General features: G+C 39.5%; 1 protein-coding gene across 10 annotated transcripts in view; it reads right to left on the bottom strand.

The window, feature by feature from the left end:
- anks1aa (ankyrin repeat and sterile alpha motif domain containing 1Aa) overlaps positions 1-19249 on the bottom strand; it is a 355860-nt gene that overhangs the window by 155561 nt on the left and 181050 nt on the right. For all 10 annotated transcript variants that reach the window (XM_043716918.2, XM_043716919.2, XM_087973655.1 and 7 more), the window contains 2 exons: positions 13417-13490; positions 10657-10780 (listed from right to left, as the gene is read on the bottom strand). In XM_043716918.2, the coding sequence (XP_043572853.2) occupies positions 10657-10780; positions 13417-13490 (198 nt within the window). The remainder of the gene's footprint in view (positions 1-10656; positions 10781-13416; positions 13491-19249) is intronic.

A 19249-nucleotide genomic window follows, 5' to 3' on the forward strand; every position in this document is an offset into this window, starting at 1 on the left:
CGAACTTGAAACTACAACAAAATAAAACAATATAGCAGTGGCTAATAGGATTACCATTTTATAGCAAAATTCAAGTACATTCTCATAGAAACAAAGACTCTTTAGTGTGCACTTGCAGACTTCCCACCAGTTGATATTATTTGAACCCTAAAAGTGTCAGAAGAGCAGCTTAGAGCTGATTTATTAGAATCTATGCTTCCAAGGAGTCAGAATTCACGAGATTCTCAGAAAGGTGCCCTTGTTAAGTATCCACAGGAGGCAGTATAACAGGATTTCCTTCGTCTGTCAAAGTATTTGATAATTTTTCCTGTTTACCTCACAGATTGTTGACCAAGATGACTTTTTTTAACCCTTCCAAAAATGTTTCATTTTTAGGAGAATTTTTCCATCTTCCACGTAAACTTGCTTTATGGTTCTTGCAGCTGCCAAGATTCAAGAAAAACAAGATTCCAACCAGCTAAGTTAAGACGCCATAAGGCAGAAAACTGAGCAAAATTTTGACTAACAAAAACAATTTGAACAGTTATCAATCGGATAGGCATATGAACTTCACAATTTTTACTGTGCCTTTGACTCACTCACTGGGGACCTCATGTTCTCACTTACATGCCATCACTAAATGCTCTTTTGTCCACTTTTAACAAACTCAATTCCTTCATCTGTGTCACCGCAGAAAAAATTGACTAACAGCTGGACAGGGTGTGAAAGCAGCAGCAGGATGACAGGGTGTGAAAGCAGCAGCAGGTTGAGGATGGGGAGATCTCAATTGCCATCCAAACCAATATGTTACATGGTGCTGTGCTGCTCTTTCAATACCACTAATATATTCTTAATTTGCAGAAGTTTTTATTCTCTCAAACAACTACCTTTTTTCTCTTATGCAACATCCTATAAACCTCCACCAGGAACAGGCCAGCACCAAATATGCCTTCACCTCTACCTCGATCTTCAAGGCGGAAGTGACTCGATGCTCGAAGTATGCACAGGCAAGGCTTTCAACTGCACCTTACACCACCTTAGAAACTTTGAACTTGATGGGTACTCTTCCTCAAATAGACTCAAAAAACACTCACAGCACTGTCAGAAACTAGGCAGCTGCTCAGCCCAGGCAGATATCTAATGGTCTTGACCATTAATGACTTTATCAAAACACAGAGATAGACACACGTACAAGTACAGCAACAGGTTTCTCAGTGACACTTGGATTGAAGGATTGAAGTCCACTAACATTACTTAAATTCTGCTACTGCCAAAACATATAAAATTAGAAGCAACATGTATAGGGTGGATCGTTAGACTCTGTTTTGCTGGGTGAAAATGTAGGGGGCATAGATTTGGGTGAGGGATAAAGTTTAGCAGTGATGTGTAAGCCAAGTTTTATTTTACACAAAGGGTGGCACTGGCAGGGGTGATGGTAGAAGCAGATACGGTAGCAATGTTTAAGAGGCATTTACACATTGCCAGGGCCAACAGTGAAAACTGCATTAGAGCAGTCATGTTAAGGTGCAATGAAGATATATTATTAGAAGTGAAAGGTTATTTGAGAGACGAGCAGCCTCTGCAAATACCCAAACTAGATTTGGAGAAGCTGTTTAAGGATAAATCCACATCTGACATGGGGGAATCTTTTAAAGGACAGTTGACCAGAGTTCAGGACCAGCATGTTACTGTGAGGATGAGAGAGAAGATTGGAAAGATTTGGGAACCCTGGATGACAAGAGATAGACAAAGTTTATTCAAAAAGAAAACTGAAGCAAATGTAAAGTTTAGAAAATTGAAATCAGACAAGGCCCTTGAAGAATACAAAGGAAGCAGGAAAGAACAAAGAATTAGGAAGGCTAAAAGGGGCCATGACATGGTCTTGGCAAGTATGATTAAGGAGAATCCCAAGGCATTTTATACATACATGAGGAGCCAAGATGGTAGCTAGGCAAAGGGTAGGTCCACTCAAGGACAAAGGTGGGAATTTATGTGTGGAATCACAGGAAATAAGTGCGGTCCTGAGTGAGTACTTCGCAATGGCTATCACAGAGGGCTCAGATGATGGTAATATTAGGAATTAATATGTTGATAATCTGCAGTATGTCGATATTAGAGTGGTAGTGTTGGATGTCTTGAAAACATTAAGGTTGAGAAGGACTTGATGGGAGTTATCCCAGGATACCGAGGAAGGCAAGGTGGCAGATTGCTGGGCCTTTACAGAAATCTTCGGATTCTCTTCAGCCAGAAGGTGGAGAATGTTGTTCAATTGTTTAAGAAGGGAAACAAGGATAATCCAGGAAATTATAGGCCAACGAGCCTTACATTAAATGTAGGGAAATTAGTGGAGAATGTACTCAGGGACAGGATTTACTCGCATTAGGAAAGGATTGGACTTATTAGGGATGGTGTAGAGGTCCTGGTTTTGGACTAAGGTGGACAAAGTTAAAAGTCACAACACCAGGGACAGTTATTTGGGATAGTTAGCATGGCTTTGTGCAAGGGAGATCTGAGGAAGGAATGGGGCTCCGAAAGCTTGCAATTTTAAATAAACCTTTTGGACTATAACCTGGTGTCATTTGATTTTTGCCCCTGTTCACCTCAGTCCAATTCCGGCATCTCCACATCAAAATTCGATTGAATTTGTTGAGGAAGTGACAAAAATGATTGATACACAATAAATTGGCATATATTGCTAGATTAACATTACAAAGAAAACTACTTTGAATTGCAGAGGCTTTACAGGACAGTGACATCACATTTTAAGTCAACAGCACAGTGACAAAGAAACATTCCTTCAAAATCATTCCTTTTTCAAAGAATCTTGAATGCTTAATAAATATGTGAATGATGAAGTAAACCATTATTATCTTTACAATTCTGCCTTATTCCCAAAGTGCCTACAAGCTGAGCACGGAAAAGGGTCTAGCACAAAGCCAACAAATTTTGCTGAAGCTCAACAGAAAGCATTAGTTTTAGGGTGCACAAACACTGCACTTTGTTTACATTCGGGACAAGCAACAATCTTTCCAGTTTTTGTATGAAGAATAATATCCTTGCATCCTGAACATTTCTTTGTTCCTCACACGAAACAGGTAAATATTGTGAAATTTGGTTTATTTGCTACCAAACATCTGTGATAGGTTTCATTTATATCATATGAATTTACTTAACAGCTTTCCAACTGAGTCAAAAGCTTACCCTGCATGTGGTGTTAGGAAGGAAAACAAAGTTGCACATAATGAGAACAAATATTAAGTTAAGTAGAAGACAGACATTATGATATGAAAAGATGTGCCCAACATATTTAACTTGCCTTAGATTTGCAGTTAGAATACAGGTTTGTCATGTATTTCTGACATGCACATAATCCAAACATTTCTCATCGTATTTTGATTTCACAATTAACTTTCCTCTTTCAGGATTACTATCACAAACATGTCTTTCTCACACAGTTTAAACACTTAAAGTAATGTACTGTAAGGAATATTCCAGGTTTTAGGGGATGGAGAAATGAATGCATCACATTTTATCATCGTGTTAGGAGGATAAACTATGAGCACTCTGAAACATTTATGAAGATTAGAAAAATATATTGTTAACTCAGGACAGTGGAACAAGGTATTAATTCAGTACTGAATAGATGTCCAAAAGGAGAAAATAGCAGGGACGCGAGCAATAATTTCTAATTTCTCTCTAGTCACAGGAGAGGTGCCAGAGGACTGCAGGATAGCCAGTGTGTGATACTGTTATTCAAGCAAGGAACAAGGGATAAACGCAGTCAAAGTTCAGTAGTGGGGAAACTATTGGAAGCAATTCTGAGGGGCAGATCCATCTGACTTGGAAAGGCAGGGATTAATCAAGAGGTATCAGTATGGCTTTTTTAAGGGGGGGGGGGGGTCATGTCTGGCTAACTTAATTACATTTTTGGAAGATGCAACCAAGTGTATATGAGGGCAAGCATTCAACACTGACTACTTGAACTTCAACAAGGCTTTTGATTAAATTGCATGGGATTGGAAATAGCACACGGACATGGACAAGAACTAGTTGGCAGACAGGAAACAAACACTAGGAATAAACTCATCATTTTCTGAGTGGCAACAAGTGAATAGTGGAGTATTACAGGAATCAGTGCCTGGACCCAATGTGGACAAATGTGAGATTATCAACTTTGGTAGCAAAAACAGAAAGACAGATTACTATCTGAATGGTGATAGATTGGGAAACGAGGAGATGCAACGAGATCTGGGTGCCCTTGTACAGCAATCACTGAAAGTAAGTATGCAGGTGCAGCAAGCAATGAAGGAAACAAGCGGTAGGTTGGCCTTTATAATGAGAGTATTTTACTACAGGAATGAAGATTTCTTGCTGCAACAGGACAGGACCTTAGTGAGACCACATCTATAGAACTATGCACAGTTTTAATCTCCTTACGTGAGGATGGATGTTCTGGCTAGGGACATATTGCAACAATAGTTTACTAGACTGATTCCTGGGATGGCAGGATGAATGTATGAAGAGAAACGGGAACAATCACTGGAGTTTCTAAGAATAAGGGAGAAGATCTCAAAAGGAACCTATAACAGTCCAAGAGGACGAGACAGGGTTAACGCAAAAAGGATTTCCCTGATGACCAGAGAGTCCAGAACCAGGGTCACTGTCTAAGGATATCGGGCAAGACATTTAGGACTGAAATGAGAAGACATGGCTTCACTCACAGTGATGAGCCTGTGGAATTTTCTGCCACATAAAATGTTTGAGACCAAAACATTGAATGTTTTCAAGAAGTTAAATAATAGTTCTTACTACTAAAAGGATCAAAGAGTATGGGGCAAAACCAGGAATAGGGTACTGAGTTGGATGATCAACCATAATCATATTGAATGGTAAGCAGGCTTGAAGAGCCGAATAGCCCTAGTACTATTCTGATTTCTTATGTGTCTATCTGATGTCTATACTTCTTCCACATAACTCCAGATCCAGAGCGACATGATTAGCCCTGGATCGCCCTCTGAAATGGCCTCACAAGCCACTCAGTTCAAGGACATTTTTGGATGAGCAATGATACTGGTCATGCCAGTGATGCCCATTCCACATGAAAGAATAAAAGGAGATAAAAGGAGCTAATTTCATTGGTTAGGGAGGCTAGGCATTGGGTTGCACCGTAAAATTAGAGACTAAGCTGTCAGAGGTAAAGTTAGGAAACAGGTCTACGCACCAAACTTGGAAGAAGTTTGAAATGCTCTTCCTGAAATAACAATTGATTTGTATTAATCAAAAATATCAAGGGGCGAAGGTCAACAATGTCTGTACACAGATCAGCCAAGGTCTCAGTAAACAGTAAAACAAAAGGTCTTGGGGAGGGGGGGTGGCTGCTAAATGACTGATTCCTGTATATCTTGCATAACAGAAAGCAATGATTAATTAATGGAAATGTTAGTATTTTGCTATATTCACTCTTTCATATGTTGATTAACTTTTTAGTTCTGTGAAATGTGACTTTTTTTTCGATAACGTTAGAAAGTCAGTGAAGTAGCCAGCGTCTGGCTAGTCAGTAACAGAGTGACTCACTGTCAGAGTGCAGAAAATTGAGTAAAGAGCATTGTTGCAATATCATCCATTCAGTGAGAAATTTAAGAGTTAGAATGTAGGGATACTTCAGTGGGGTTGAGTAAAGGGTCTGTAAATTACATTGCTGGGAATAGTGTGAATACTTCTTTTTGCTGTTTATGTCATGATTTTAAATTGTCTTCAGTCTCTCGCTTTTCTTGTGCGTAATAAAATTTTCTTCTTCTGTTAAAAGAACATTGTTTTGGTGGTCAGTCAGATGGTGACCAATCAAACTGCAAAAAATAATGCTTATGATTATCAAGCCAGATTTCAGAGATCTGATTCATCCACTAACAGCTAGACAAAACTGGGGTCATAACACAATTGAGCATTAATACTCCACTCTCTTCATGTATCAACTATCCCTCAATCCCTAAATATTCTCCCTTCCTTAGCTTAAGATAGGTCTTACGAGTCCATAACCAATTTTCCTCCTAACCGCTCCCCTTTTCTGAGTGGCTTCTCAGTGAGACTTTTAATTTTCAAATTTAATTTAATTTTTAAAAAAATAAATGAGAATAGCAAAGTAATCTGTCCATCTCATCTGTCTTCCCTTCTTTTATTTTATTATTGTCTAATTTATATCACTTATCTCATAGGTGTCAGCACAATCTCATCAAATCAGTTGACTTCAACTGCTGTCCTTCAGGTTGCCTTAGATGAACATGCCCTAACTCACACCATTAACCTCTTTCTGTCAAAAACCCCCCATTTCCCTCCTCCTTCTCTAAGGTGCAGTCTAAAGTTTATAGAAGACAAAATGAAAAATTACAAAAGGGATACAATCAGATCATTGGCCCTATTTTGCTCTTGTACAGTTTTTTTTGTTTTAAAAAAAGATTCCACCTCAATTTCAGAGCTATGTCCCTTGAAAAAAGCTCAAAGTTGAAATTAGGACAAGAAAAATAATAATACATTCCAGATTAAATAATTTTACTAATTTATTTCATCAATTAAAATGTTAATACCATGATGCACTTAGGCTACCCATAGCAGAGATCCAAAATAACGGTGCTCTGTATCAGTTCATATCACAATTTGAAGCAGCAATATGTTGCAAAGATGGAATACAGAAGGAGAAAGTGAGGACTGCAGATGCTGGAGATCAGACCTGAAAAATGTGTTGCTGGAAAAGCGCAGGTATCTCATTCCTGAAGAAGGGCTTATGCCCGAAACGTCGATCCTCCTGCTCCTGGGATGCTGTCTGACCTGCTGCGCTGTTCCAGCAACACATTTTTCAGCTCTAGAATACAGAAGGGCCCTGAATAAGCCTCGAAGAGGAAATCTTAACAATCAAGCCTGCATCAAAATGCCAAATAGGATATGGGTCATGGTCAAAGAATCTGTGAAAACTGAAAAACATTACAATGATTTCTCAAGTATTCAAAGTCCAGTGCTACATTCCCTTTTGCACTCTGACCCGACTAGGTTTGACTGCATAGTGTATGTTGAACCTCATATTCATGTCTTGAAATGTGAATTTAGATGCTGAATTCATGATCTGAACCATGAGTCTCACATCTCAGCATACAACAAATTCTAAACTGCACACTCCCACTGAGAAGGTTAAGGAGTTATCATCTAGTTATTAAATATAGACATGATGGATGTTCAACATGCATAAAAATAATGGAGACTCTTCATGTTTCATAGTTTTGTGCTTCAACAATACATTTACAAATCTTCATTTTCAACTTAGCACTATGACAGAGCTCTGATTAGTCACTAGAGTAAAAAGAAAAATCTGAATGTTACAATATCACCTGTATTTAACAAGTGGACAGCTTGTCAAATGTGCTGGGTAATTGGAGGAAAAGCAGGGGGCAAAGGAAAAAATAGCTCTAATGTATTCAAAAGCATGGAGGGCATTTGGTATATTGCTTTTTGAGTGGAGGTTCTAATAACCATGCCAAGTAGTAAGTTGCTGAAATAAATCTAAAGTTTGCATCTGAAATTTGACTTAAATGAATGCTGGCTGGAATACTGGAAAACAAACTTCACTGGAACAGTCTCTTCATTCTGGTGCAACTATTCATTATCCAGTAATAACCCTTTGAGGTTTACCAGCTTATGTGAATGCAGACTTGAACTGCTTATGAGATAATCCTGCTGTAATATTTCTCAGTTCAATGCATGGAGTTCCAACTGTCAATGTTCGCTTGTTCTACAAAATGATTTATAGTATAACCAACTTCAACAGAATAAGCAAGCTGCAAGTGGAATGCAGACACCACTGCCAACAATTGCTATGCAGCTAAAAACGAATCTTTTAAAGGTCAAAAGCACAATCGAGCAACAGAGCAGCACAAAGACTAAATTTGTATTTTCCCTTGCCATCGACATCCCAAATAAGATACTGCACAATGTTTCATTCATCATGAATAAATGGGTCTCCTACTAATTGCATTTGGTCCAAATTACTTAGTACCATCCAAGGCAAACAGCATCTATTGCTTACTGTTCATTCAGATAAAACTTGAGGACGTCTAGGCAGTAAAGAATTTTCTTTTTAATCAATAACTTAATCATCCACAAAACTGATTTATGCCCTAACTTTTTTTAAACAAAGTTTGCCTCTCTTGAGCAAACCAGATCTAGTTATTTCACTTCATCTATTCTTCATATTTCCTGGTTTTGTTTTCTCTCCCCAAATGTAAACCTTGCACTTTTGGGATTGATTTCCATTTGCCACTTTTACAGCTATTCAACCAAACTATGATTTCATCCTGCATTTGACAACCATCCTCTTCACTATCAAAAACCCAGCCAATTTTTGGATCATCTTCTGCCATTTTTCCAACATGTCAAGGCAAAGTGGTGACAGGAGAATCTAAGAGAGCTCTGGAGAGCCAACGAGACTACAGCAAATTGTGCCTCATTGCAATTCCAAGGTCAGTCAGGCCAATGGAGAGAACAACAGCCATAATGAGATTGAAAACAGAAAGCATAAAATAAAACTGACTACAAAGAATCTTGGTATTATTGAGATTTTGGAATCTTGGGAGTTAAAATGTAATGACTAGAAGTTGTTTAGCAAATTTCTTCTTGGCACATGATTTTGGCAAGGCCAGCTTTATTGACTAACCATTATTTCCTGAGAGAACACTTTTGGGAATCGCCTTCTTAAACCATGGTCCACCTGACAGACGTACACACTGCTGTTCAGGAGGGAGTTCCAGGATTTTGATCCAGCAGTAAAGTTGCTGTTTCTCTCATTCTCATTTATTGTCTTTCCTCCCTCCAGTTTGTGTTAGCTTCTTGCATTCATCCAAACCTTACTTGCCATTTTCTAATTCACACCAATTTCTGTTCACTCATTTCCTCCTGCCCCAAACATTGAGCTCCTCTAATTCTAACGTGTTGCCCATGCATGTCTTTTTCGTTTAATCATTGATGGATTACCTCAACTTCCATGCCTTATAACTCCTCTCTCACTCCTTTCTTCAAGGTGCTTTCACATGTTCTAATATCTCGTGTTTGGGTGCCAGATTTTGTTCAGCAATCACGTTTATGAACTGCTTTGGGCTGTTTTAGAATATTAAAGTGTTATGCCTCACTTGAGTAGCACCCGAGAAATGAAGCCCTGCTATTCCAAGAATGGTCATAAGTAACATTTAGAACACACAAGTGTAAGGCAACGTTCATTGCGAAAAAGAGAAAATCTAACCATTGTCCCTTAACGTTCAATAGTACTACCATCATTGATTCCCCCACTATCAACATCCTGAAAATTACCATAGACTAAAAACTGAACTGGACAAGCCATATAAAAGCTACAAAATCAGGTTAGAGGCTTGGAATTTTACTAAGAGTAGATCACTTCCTGTCTCCCCAATGCATGTCCACCATCTATAGATCAGGTGTGTGATGGAATATACCCTGCTTGCCTGGATGACTGCAGCTCCAAAAACACTCAAAACTTGACATCATCCATCCTCATTCACCAAATTCAACATCCACCTCCATCACTATTGACACAGTAGCAGCAGTGCAAACCATCCACAGGACACACTGCACTAATGTACCAAAGCTTTTTCGAAGCAGCTTCCAAGCCCATGACCTATACAACCTAAAAGGACAAAGACAGCAGATGCACCGGACCACCACTTCCTACAAGTTCTCTCCCTCTCCAACCATGCCCCACACCAATTTGACTTGGAATTGTATTATGTTCCTTCATTGTCATTAGGTCATAATAGCACTGCTCACATGGCACACCTAACAGGAACTGCAACAGTTCAAGGCGGCAGCCTGCTTACAGCCCATGAACAAACTTTTTAAAGAATGTGTTGTCCGTTTCCTCCAGCAGTTTGTATTGCACTCTGTCTTACACCCGTAAATCCCCCATCACCCCTTCCAGAGTTTTGGCATCTCTCTTTTCCTGATTCTGATTCTAATTCCTGTGGATGCTTGCCATTAAAGAGAATGTTGAGAACTCCACCTTGAGGCTCTTGATTTAAGAGATTCTACCATTCTTTTGACAAAGTTACTAAGCAATGAGGAAAGGCAGTAGTATCAGCCTTTGCGGCAAGTGGAAAACGCACCTTAATGATATCATAGGCATCAATTTTACAGGTACATTGGAATGTTGCTGGACTTTGTATATTTCTATACCACATGGTTAGTGATAGTTATCGCACTGGTCATAAAACTCATTTTTTTTTTTTACTTTGGGCACAGACACAGCCATATACAACAGAATCATTTTCATTTTGTTTATGTGCACACTGTAGCTAAAAGTCCTGCAAAAATCAACACTTCATCATTGTGGCAATACTCTTGTGCAATCCCTTTGAAGTAATCACCTCAAGATTCTATTACAATTACTGCTCCTGATGAGGTCTGACCATTAATGTAGGATTCTATCATACATATTTTTAAATAGTTTTAAAAGACTTAATTCAAGGTTGGAAAGACAAATTTGGAAGTGTATTTGAGATTTTTCACAATTCAAGCAGATGCAAGATGGAAATTTCACAGACCCACCATTAAGCTTTCATAACAACCCTGCTCTTAATATTATCAAATTGCCTCATCTTTCAGAAGTACGAAGTATCAACATACCTTGGGTAACAATAATAGATGGCGACTTAAGGTTGAGTGCAAGGTTTGGTTTATTGCTACATGACAAGTTGGCCTCTTGACTTCTATCTGAGTGAATATCGCCAGGTGCAAGTAAATCCGGAATCTGCAATAGAAAAAAGAAAGTTTTCTTTCTCTACTTCTCAAATGAATAGCTCCATATTTAAGTTAACATGATGTGCATAGCACAGGAGAACACAAAGTTTTGCCACATTTCTGAACCTGGGTACAAAGCAAGCTAAAAAAGCAAGGTACCACAGAAGTTAGGATGTGACATGGCCATTCTAAGCACACTTGCTAGTTGAATGTGGATGTGAAATAAGGTGATTGATGTTCCTTCTCAACCAGAAAAGGTGCATGGCCCGGATGGACCAACAAAGGAGAAATTTTCTTTATAAAGACCTAAAAATCATGACTTAATATAGATTTGTTCGTAACCTAAAGCATGGCTTTGTGCATGGGAAATTGTGTTTTTTGAGGATAAATTCAAAAAGATTGATGAGAGCAGAGCAGTGAACATTGCCTATATGGACTTTAGTAAAGCCTTTGACAAGGTTCCGCATCTCTACCTGACAAGGTAGACTAATTAGTTAGATCATGTGGGATTCAAGGACAGCTTATCAATTGGCTTGATGGAAGGAGACACGGGTCGTGATGGAGGGCTGTTTTTGAGACTGGAGGCCTGTCACCAGCGGTGTTCTGCAGGGATCAGCGCTGGATTCACTTTTGTATGTCATTTATATAAACCATTTGGATGAGAATTTAGGAGGCATGGTTAGTAAATTTGCGAATGACACCAAAATTGATGGTGTGGTCAACAGTAAAGAAGGTTATCTCAGATTACAAAGAGATCTTGATCAATTGGTCCAATGGGTTGATGAGTGTCAGATGGAGTTTAATTTGAATAAATGCAAGGTATTTGATAAAACAAACAAGGGTAGGGCTTACACCAATAATAGTAGAGCCTTGGGTAGTATTGAAAAGCGTGGTATTGGAAAAGCATACGCACTCAGGCAGCATCAGAGAAGCAGGAGAGTCAACGTTTCGAGCTCTCCTACTCCTCGGATGCGGCCTGACCAGCTGTGCTTTTCCAGCACCACACTCTTCGACTGTTCTCCAGCATATGCAGTCCTCACTTTCTCCCTGGGTAGTGTTGTCGAACAGAGAGACGTGGGGGTTTGTGTACATAGTTCTTTGAAGTTTGCATCACAAGTAGACAGAGTAACCAAGGTGTTTAACACGCTTGCCTTCATTGCTCAGATCTTTGAGTATAGGAGTTGGGACATCATGTTGGGGTTGGAGAGGATATTGGTGAAGCTACTTTTGGAGTACTGTGAACAGTTCTGGTTGCCCTGCTTTAGGAAGGATATTATTAAATTGGAGAGGTTTCAGAAAAGATTTGCTGGGAAAAAATTGTCGCTGGGACTAGATGGTTTCAGTTATAAGGATAGGCTGGATAAGCCAGTTCTTTTTTTGCACTGGAAGTTGAGGGGTGATCCTATAGAGATTTATAAAATCCTGAGGGGCATAGATAAGGTGCATAGCAAAGGTTTTTTTCTCCAGGGGAGTATGTTCAAATCTAGGGGGCATATTAAGGCGAGAGGAGAAAGATTTAAAATGGATCAGAGAAGCAACTTTGTCTTACAGAGGGTGGTTAATGTATGGAATGAACTGCCAGATGCAAATAAAGTTATAACATTTAAAAGTCATTTGGATAGGTACATGAATAAGAAATGTTTAGAGGGATATGCGGCAAATGCAATCAAGCAATGAAGTAGTTTATTTTATGATGTGCAGGAGCTGTGTGTAGGATTGGGGTGGACAAAGTTAAAAATCACACAACACCAGGTTATTGTGCAACAGGTTTATTTGGAAGCACTAGATTTCGGAGCGCTGCTCCTTCCTGATGAAGGAAGGTACCACCTGATGAAGGAGCAGCACTCTGAAAGCTAACACTTCCAAATAAACCGGTTGGACTATAACCTGGTGTTGTGTAGTTTTCAGCTCAGTTGTGTAATTAAGGAAACTTGCTCGACATGGTGAGTTGGACTGAACGGTCTGTTTCCATACTGTATGACTCCATGAATGGATTATTTATTAAGAGATCAAGGTTTTCCAGGAAAGTAGTCAGTAAAAGAATGGTCCCAAAAGTAGCAAGTCAGCAAAACAGATATTCAGGATGTTTTCAGACTTCAAGGCAACCTGCCAACAAAAAATATGGTTTTGCAGCAAACAAAACTACCAACATTTTACTTCTAATGAGATCAAGTTTTACAAATGAAAATTCAATTGCTTAATCTATTTGAAACCCATAGCTTAACAGAGTGAATAAGGGATGACAGTAATGTCACTGGACGAGTAATGTCAAGGGTTAATTCTCGGGACGGGGTGGGCACAGGATCATATCCCATCATGGCAGCTAATTTTAAAAAAAGTGGAAGTGAAAAGTATTCTCAGAACGATGGCCTTCAGGAAAGGAAATTTGTTGTCCTTGCCTGGTCTGGGTCACATGGACTTCCCACAACATGGTCAACTCTTAACTAATCTCACAGGTAATTAGAGAACAAATAAAAATATTCTGCATTTAAACTATAAAGGCTCTCAATGATGCATGCATTTATTATTGTATTGCATTAAATTCATGGTGCAGTGTATACTTCCCAAACAAATTGCCTTGTAAAGTAATTCTAATTTTAATGGGTCATAGTAACTCTTTGCACTGCCCTATTCCTTTTTACTAACCTGAGATGAGGTGAAGTTCCGAACAGGTTTGGTTACCACTTCAGAGGATATAGAATCAGGACCAGCCTTCTCACCTATAAGGACCAAATCAGATAAAAAGATTTTCTTTTCAAAAGGCAAAATAACGTGAAAGTTCGAAGTCTGGAATAAAACAGAAAACACTAAAAATTGTCAGTGGACAGGCAACATCTGTGGAGAGAGAAACAGCAGTAACATTTTGAAACACTAAGGCTATTTCTTTTTTTTAAACTAATGTTGCTTGCCAGAGAGTCTCAGAGATTTATAGCACGGAAACAGACTCTTCAGTCCAGCTCGTCAATGCCAACCAGATATCCTAAATTAATCTAGTCCTGTTTGCTCGCATTTGGCCATATCTTTCCAAACCCTTCCTATTTTTATTCCCATCCAGATGCCTTTTAAATGCTATAATTGTACCAGCCTCTACCACTTCCGCAGGCAGCTTATTCCATACACACACTACCCACTGTGTGAAAAGTTGGCCCTGAGGTCCCTTTTAAATCTTTCTCTTCTCACCCTAAACCTGGGCCCTCTAGTTCTGGACTCCCACACCCCAGGAAAAGACCTTGTCCAACTACCTTACCCATGTCACTCATGTTTTTATAAACCTCTAAGGTTACCACTCAGCCTCCAACGCTCCAGGGAAAACAGCCACAGCCTATCCCTTTGGCTGAAATGCTCCAACTCTGGCAACACCCTTACAAATTAGAGAGTTTTGAGAAGATGTGTTGAGGTTCTGGATGTAGGTTTGCTCGGTGAGCTGGAAGGTTTGTTTTCAGACGTTTCATCACCATGCTAGGCAACATCTTCAGTGAGTCTCCGAATGAAACACTGGTGGTGTAGCCCGCTTTCTATTTATATGTTTGAGTTTCCTTGGGTTGGTGATGTCATTTCCTGTGGTGAAGCCATTTTCAATGGTGATGTCACTTCCTTTTTTTTCAGGGGGGTGGTAAATGGGGTCTAAGTCAATGTGTTTGTTGATAGAGTTCCGGTTGGCATGCCATGCTTCTAGGAATTCTAGTGCATGTCTTTGTTTGGCCTGTCCTAGGATGGATGTGTTGTCCCAGTCAAAGTGCTGTCCTTCCGCATCCGTATGTAAGGATACGAGTGAGAGTGGGCCATGTCATTTTGTGGCTAGTTGATGTTCATGTATCCTGGTGGCTAGTTTTCTGCCAGGCAGAACAGGCAGCATACATTAACATCAACTAGCCACAAATCAACATGACCCAGTCTCACTAATATCCTTACATACGGATGGAGGAAGGAGACCACTTCGACTGGGACAACACATCCACCCTAGGACAAGCCAAATACAGATATGCACGAGAATTCCTAGAAGCATGGCATTCCAACCGGAACTCTAACAACAAACACATTGACTTGGACCCCATATACCATCCCCTGAGAAAAACAACAGGAAATGACATCACCAACCCTAGGAAACTCAAACATATAAATAGAAATCGGGCTACACCACCAGTGTTTCATTTGGAGGCTCACTGAAGATGTTGCCTAGTATGGTGACAAGACGTCCGAAAACAAACCTTCCAGCTCAGTGAGCAAACCTACATCCAGATCCGTGCAAATATATTCTGAACCCTTTTGAATTTCACAATATCCTTTCTACAGGAGGGAGACCAGGAGTGCACATAATATCCCAAAAGTGGTCTAACCAATGTCCTCTACAGCTGCAGCATGACCTCCCAACTTTGATACTCAATGCTCTGACCAATAAAGGAAAGCATTCAAATGCCTTTTTCACTTTCCTATCTACTTGTGACTCCACTTTCAAGGAGCTATGAACCTGCACTCCAAGATCTCTTTGTTCAGCAAAACCCCTAGTACCTTACCATGTATGTATAAATCCTGCCCCGATTTGCCTTTCCAAGGTGCAGCACCTCACTTTTATTTAAATTAAACACCATCTGCCATTCTTTGGCCCACTGCTGCATTTTTCAACATTTTCTGTTATTTTGCAGAAGATTTTCTTTCCATCAAGAAGTACCCTTGAGCATGTTCTTTTTGTTGTTTTAAGCCCCTCTCCCAAATTGTCACTTCATGCAGAAAGGAGTCTCCACTGATTTCAGAGTTCTGGGTGGTAATCCTATATTGATGCCCTGATATCTTGGTCTTCCAAAGAAACTGAAAAATGCAAAGGACAATCAGGTACTAACCCATAAACTTGACAGCACAAGTAACCAACCATGTGTATATTTTTTGTATGCGTGCAGCAATGCTACAATGTTATGGGGGTAAAGAAGTGGGACAAACTGCAGATGCTTCACTTGGGGATCATTTTGGAAACAGTAATTACATTAAAAGATTTAGAATAGCCGTACAATGAAATAAGGAACAATTGAGGCTCTAAGTATTTACATAGAGGAAAGCTAATTTCAGTGAATTCAAACTAATGTGGTTAATTTACATCAAAAAATAGGCAGGTAAAACAGAAACTGAGCAAAGAAACAATAATTTGGGGACAGACTAGACCCATTACCATAAGAAAAATATACTAAAATAGGGATTCCCAAACTCTGTTGTAGTGGTGCTTGATGGAGTAGCAGATTTCCTCTGCTCTATGGCACCAATAGTAACTGTTAAGATGAGACTGGTGGAGCAGACTGGATTGATGCCAAGCAAAACAAAGGGACGCACAGTGAACCCAAAGCCTCCTTAACAATATGGAGCACTTCAAGCTGAAGTGCCATTTAAGGCCTGGATATCTGTGCACTGACCTACTGCAGACAGAAGCAAGGGAAGTGTAAAGCAGTTACTGACTGAGTGCAGGAAAAATGAGGATGTCACAGAGCAGAGCTCAGATGGTGAACGTTAATTTCAAATCCTGTATTTGTGGGCTTGCCAACTGAATAGGATCCTTACCTCAAGCTTGTGACTTTACTTCATAGGCACAAGACTCAAAATTGGGGCAGCATGTGAAACATGGGGAATGGAACGTGGCTGATTACAGTGTATTATGACCCCCAGAGACCCAAAAGTTTGCAAAACATATTCATGTTCCTGGTTTTGGATCTGGGCAGAGAACATGCAAGCTGACAGAAAGGATCACAGATTTAAATTTCAAGTCCTCGACTATAATAAACAGACTAAAAGCAACATTGTCTAAACGTTATTCAATCTTTCTAACAGCAGTAATTTTGGACTTGAACTGTTAACTCTACCTTTCCCTTCACAGATGCTGCAAGACCTGCTGAATTTCTCCATCACTTTTTGTTTTTGAGATCTCTAGCACCCACAGTTCTTTGCTTTTAATTATCAAAATACTATTCTGAAATAAAAACATTATACTCTAAACTACAGAAAACATCAACTGTGTTTTAAATCAAAAGGAAAATCCCCATGAATATTAAAAGCAAAATACTACAGCTGTTGGAAATACAAAACAAACAGAACGCTGGAAAAACTCAGTCAGTTTGGTAGCATGGGAGAGACAGAAACAGAAATAACAGAGATAACATTGCAAGTTCAGTACGACTCTTAATCAGAACTGTACAAAAATACCCTAAACAGTTATACTTTATTTGGTCCTTTAGGTGGGCACTTAATTCTTGAGAAACCACCATTCTTAACTCCCAATGACTTGCTTCTTTTTCCTTTCCAAACAGATAACTTCTAATCACCAAAATGACTGGCACAGCATAGATTACCCTCAAGATTCTCCTGTCTAAAAAAGTTTAGCATGATAACCAGTGAGAAGAGGGGAGCTAAATTTTCCATTTTCACACTCCTTGTTTGACAGCAAAAGGTTTTGAATTTAACAATAGGATGTTATATTGCCAATTCATTAGATAGATGGCTAGAATTAAGCCAGAGAGCTTTCATTATTAAATATGTTAAGAGTAAGTTTTATTGATAAAACCCACTCAGGTGGGAAAATATTACAAATTGCTAACACATACAAATGCATCCTCCTTCTCACTAATAGTCACACACTCAACATTACAGAAAACTACAAGTTTTTAAGAGTATCAGATAACTTGTCTAGATCAGAAATGCAGATTTTTTTTTTAAAGAAGTCAATAAGGATCCACTCATATCTGCAGGCTCCCTTTCTTCAGCTGAAGTGGAGGCTAGCATGTCAGCTTCTTGGAAAGCATCGCCTCTCAGATTGTCTGCTCCAAGAATGTGTTCTTTTCATTCTCATCAAAACAAAGTAAAAGTTTAGGTGGTGTCATATAGAAAGAGATCAAGCTTGCATGATTTCTGCCCAGATCCAAAATCAAACCTTTCCACATATTGTTGAATCACATTACCTAGTCATGTATTACATCAGCTTTATTCCTTTTTCACTTTTCTTGTAAAGACATATTTTATTCATAAAATCCTAGATGTACATAAGAAGGTACTAAAGCAGTTCTGTTCAATCTTTGCATATCAAGAAAAAAAATCAATTTGCCATTCCCTGCAGTTGCAAAACCAAAGGAATTCTCTTCAAGCAGGGCAGTATTTACATACATTTGAGGAAAACAGAGGGTCTGAAAACTGAATAGACCCTCTTGTACTTTAGCAGAAATATCTTAGACTGTAGTCTTTCACACTTCTTATTTGAATTGCAAAAATATTCTTTACTCAGAAAAAAACTTTATGTACATACACAGAAACTAGAGCAATTCTGTATAGTCTCTGCATTTTAAGAACATACAAAGATCAGGAATTGACATGCCTTACAGTTATGAAAAAAGGTTTACTTCCTACTCATGCAGAACACGATTTACATCCATTGAGGCAAAAAGGTTCTGTATTTTGACAAGACGACTTTTAAGATAGTAAAGAGTGGGCTGAGACTACTAAGTCTGTCACCATGTAGTCCCAGACCTTCTGACTTCAACTGCATCTTGACAATCTGGAGGGGCTGAACAGCAAACTGGAAATCACTTCCAGATTCCCAATTGAAATGGTTAACAATGTCAAACTTATGAAGTTATCAAAACTCCTGCAGACTGAGCACAGTGTAGATATACCTAGCGATGGTGTTGCCGCTCAAGGATAAGTTTCCAGTGTGTCCCAAGCATTCTCGGTCAGATCCACCAACGTCAAGATAGCGCTCATCTCTGTGACCTCTTGCTGGCTGATTGTCACCTACAGGATGCCTAACAAACCGGCAAGGGGACATGGAATCTGAATGTGAAACTGGTAAGCCCAGAACAGTTGGAGGAGTTCAAAAGGGAGAATGAAAGTCTGGGTCTGGTGGAGAACAGTCAAGGAAGTGAGAGAGTGAGAGTGTGACAGTGACAGGTGGACAGAGAGAGAGAGAGAGAGAGAGAGAGAGACACAGAGAGGACAGACAGAGTTGTCCAAACTCCAGAAAGATTGCAGAACCTTCTCCTGCTGCAGGTACTGGGTTGACGTGAAGGAGGATCTCCAGGAGGTGAACAGCCAACAAGTCTCGCTCTTTGCCTCAGAGGCCTCCAAGATAATCTTCCGGTCCAGGGTCAATAGCCTAGAGCTGGATTGAGGCGTGCTCTAGTTTCTTCTTTCAAAAGGTGCATAGTGAGAGCTGTGAGACCTGAAGCCTGAAGGAGTAGATGGCTCAGTAAAGTCACCTTAACCTGACATCCTGAGGATTAGTAAATCCTTTTATGCCAGGCTGTATGACATGAAGCCCGCAGTCATACAGCAAATTATTCCTGTCCTCTATCATGGAGGTCTGAGACAACAGCACACAGGAGAGGCTGGACCAGTCATGTTTCTTTTATTGCAAATATATGATTTATTCATAAAAAATCTTTTTGTACATGCATAGTTACTAAAGGCAGTGCTGTAAAGTCTTTGCACACACAGAATAAACAAACATTGG

This window comes from Chiloscyllium plagiosum, unplaced genomic scaffold (genome assembly GCF_037043375.1).
Source record: "Chiloscyllium plagiosum isolate Xiang-an unplaced genomic scaffold, Cpla_swu_hap1 HiC_scaffold_26, whole genome shotgun sequence".
In the NCBI taxonomy this organism is placed as follows: domain Eukaryota; kingdom Metazoa; phylum Chordata; class Chondrichthyes; order Orectolobiformes; family Hemiscylliidae; genus Chiloscyllium; species Chiloscyllium plagiosum.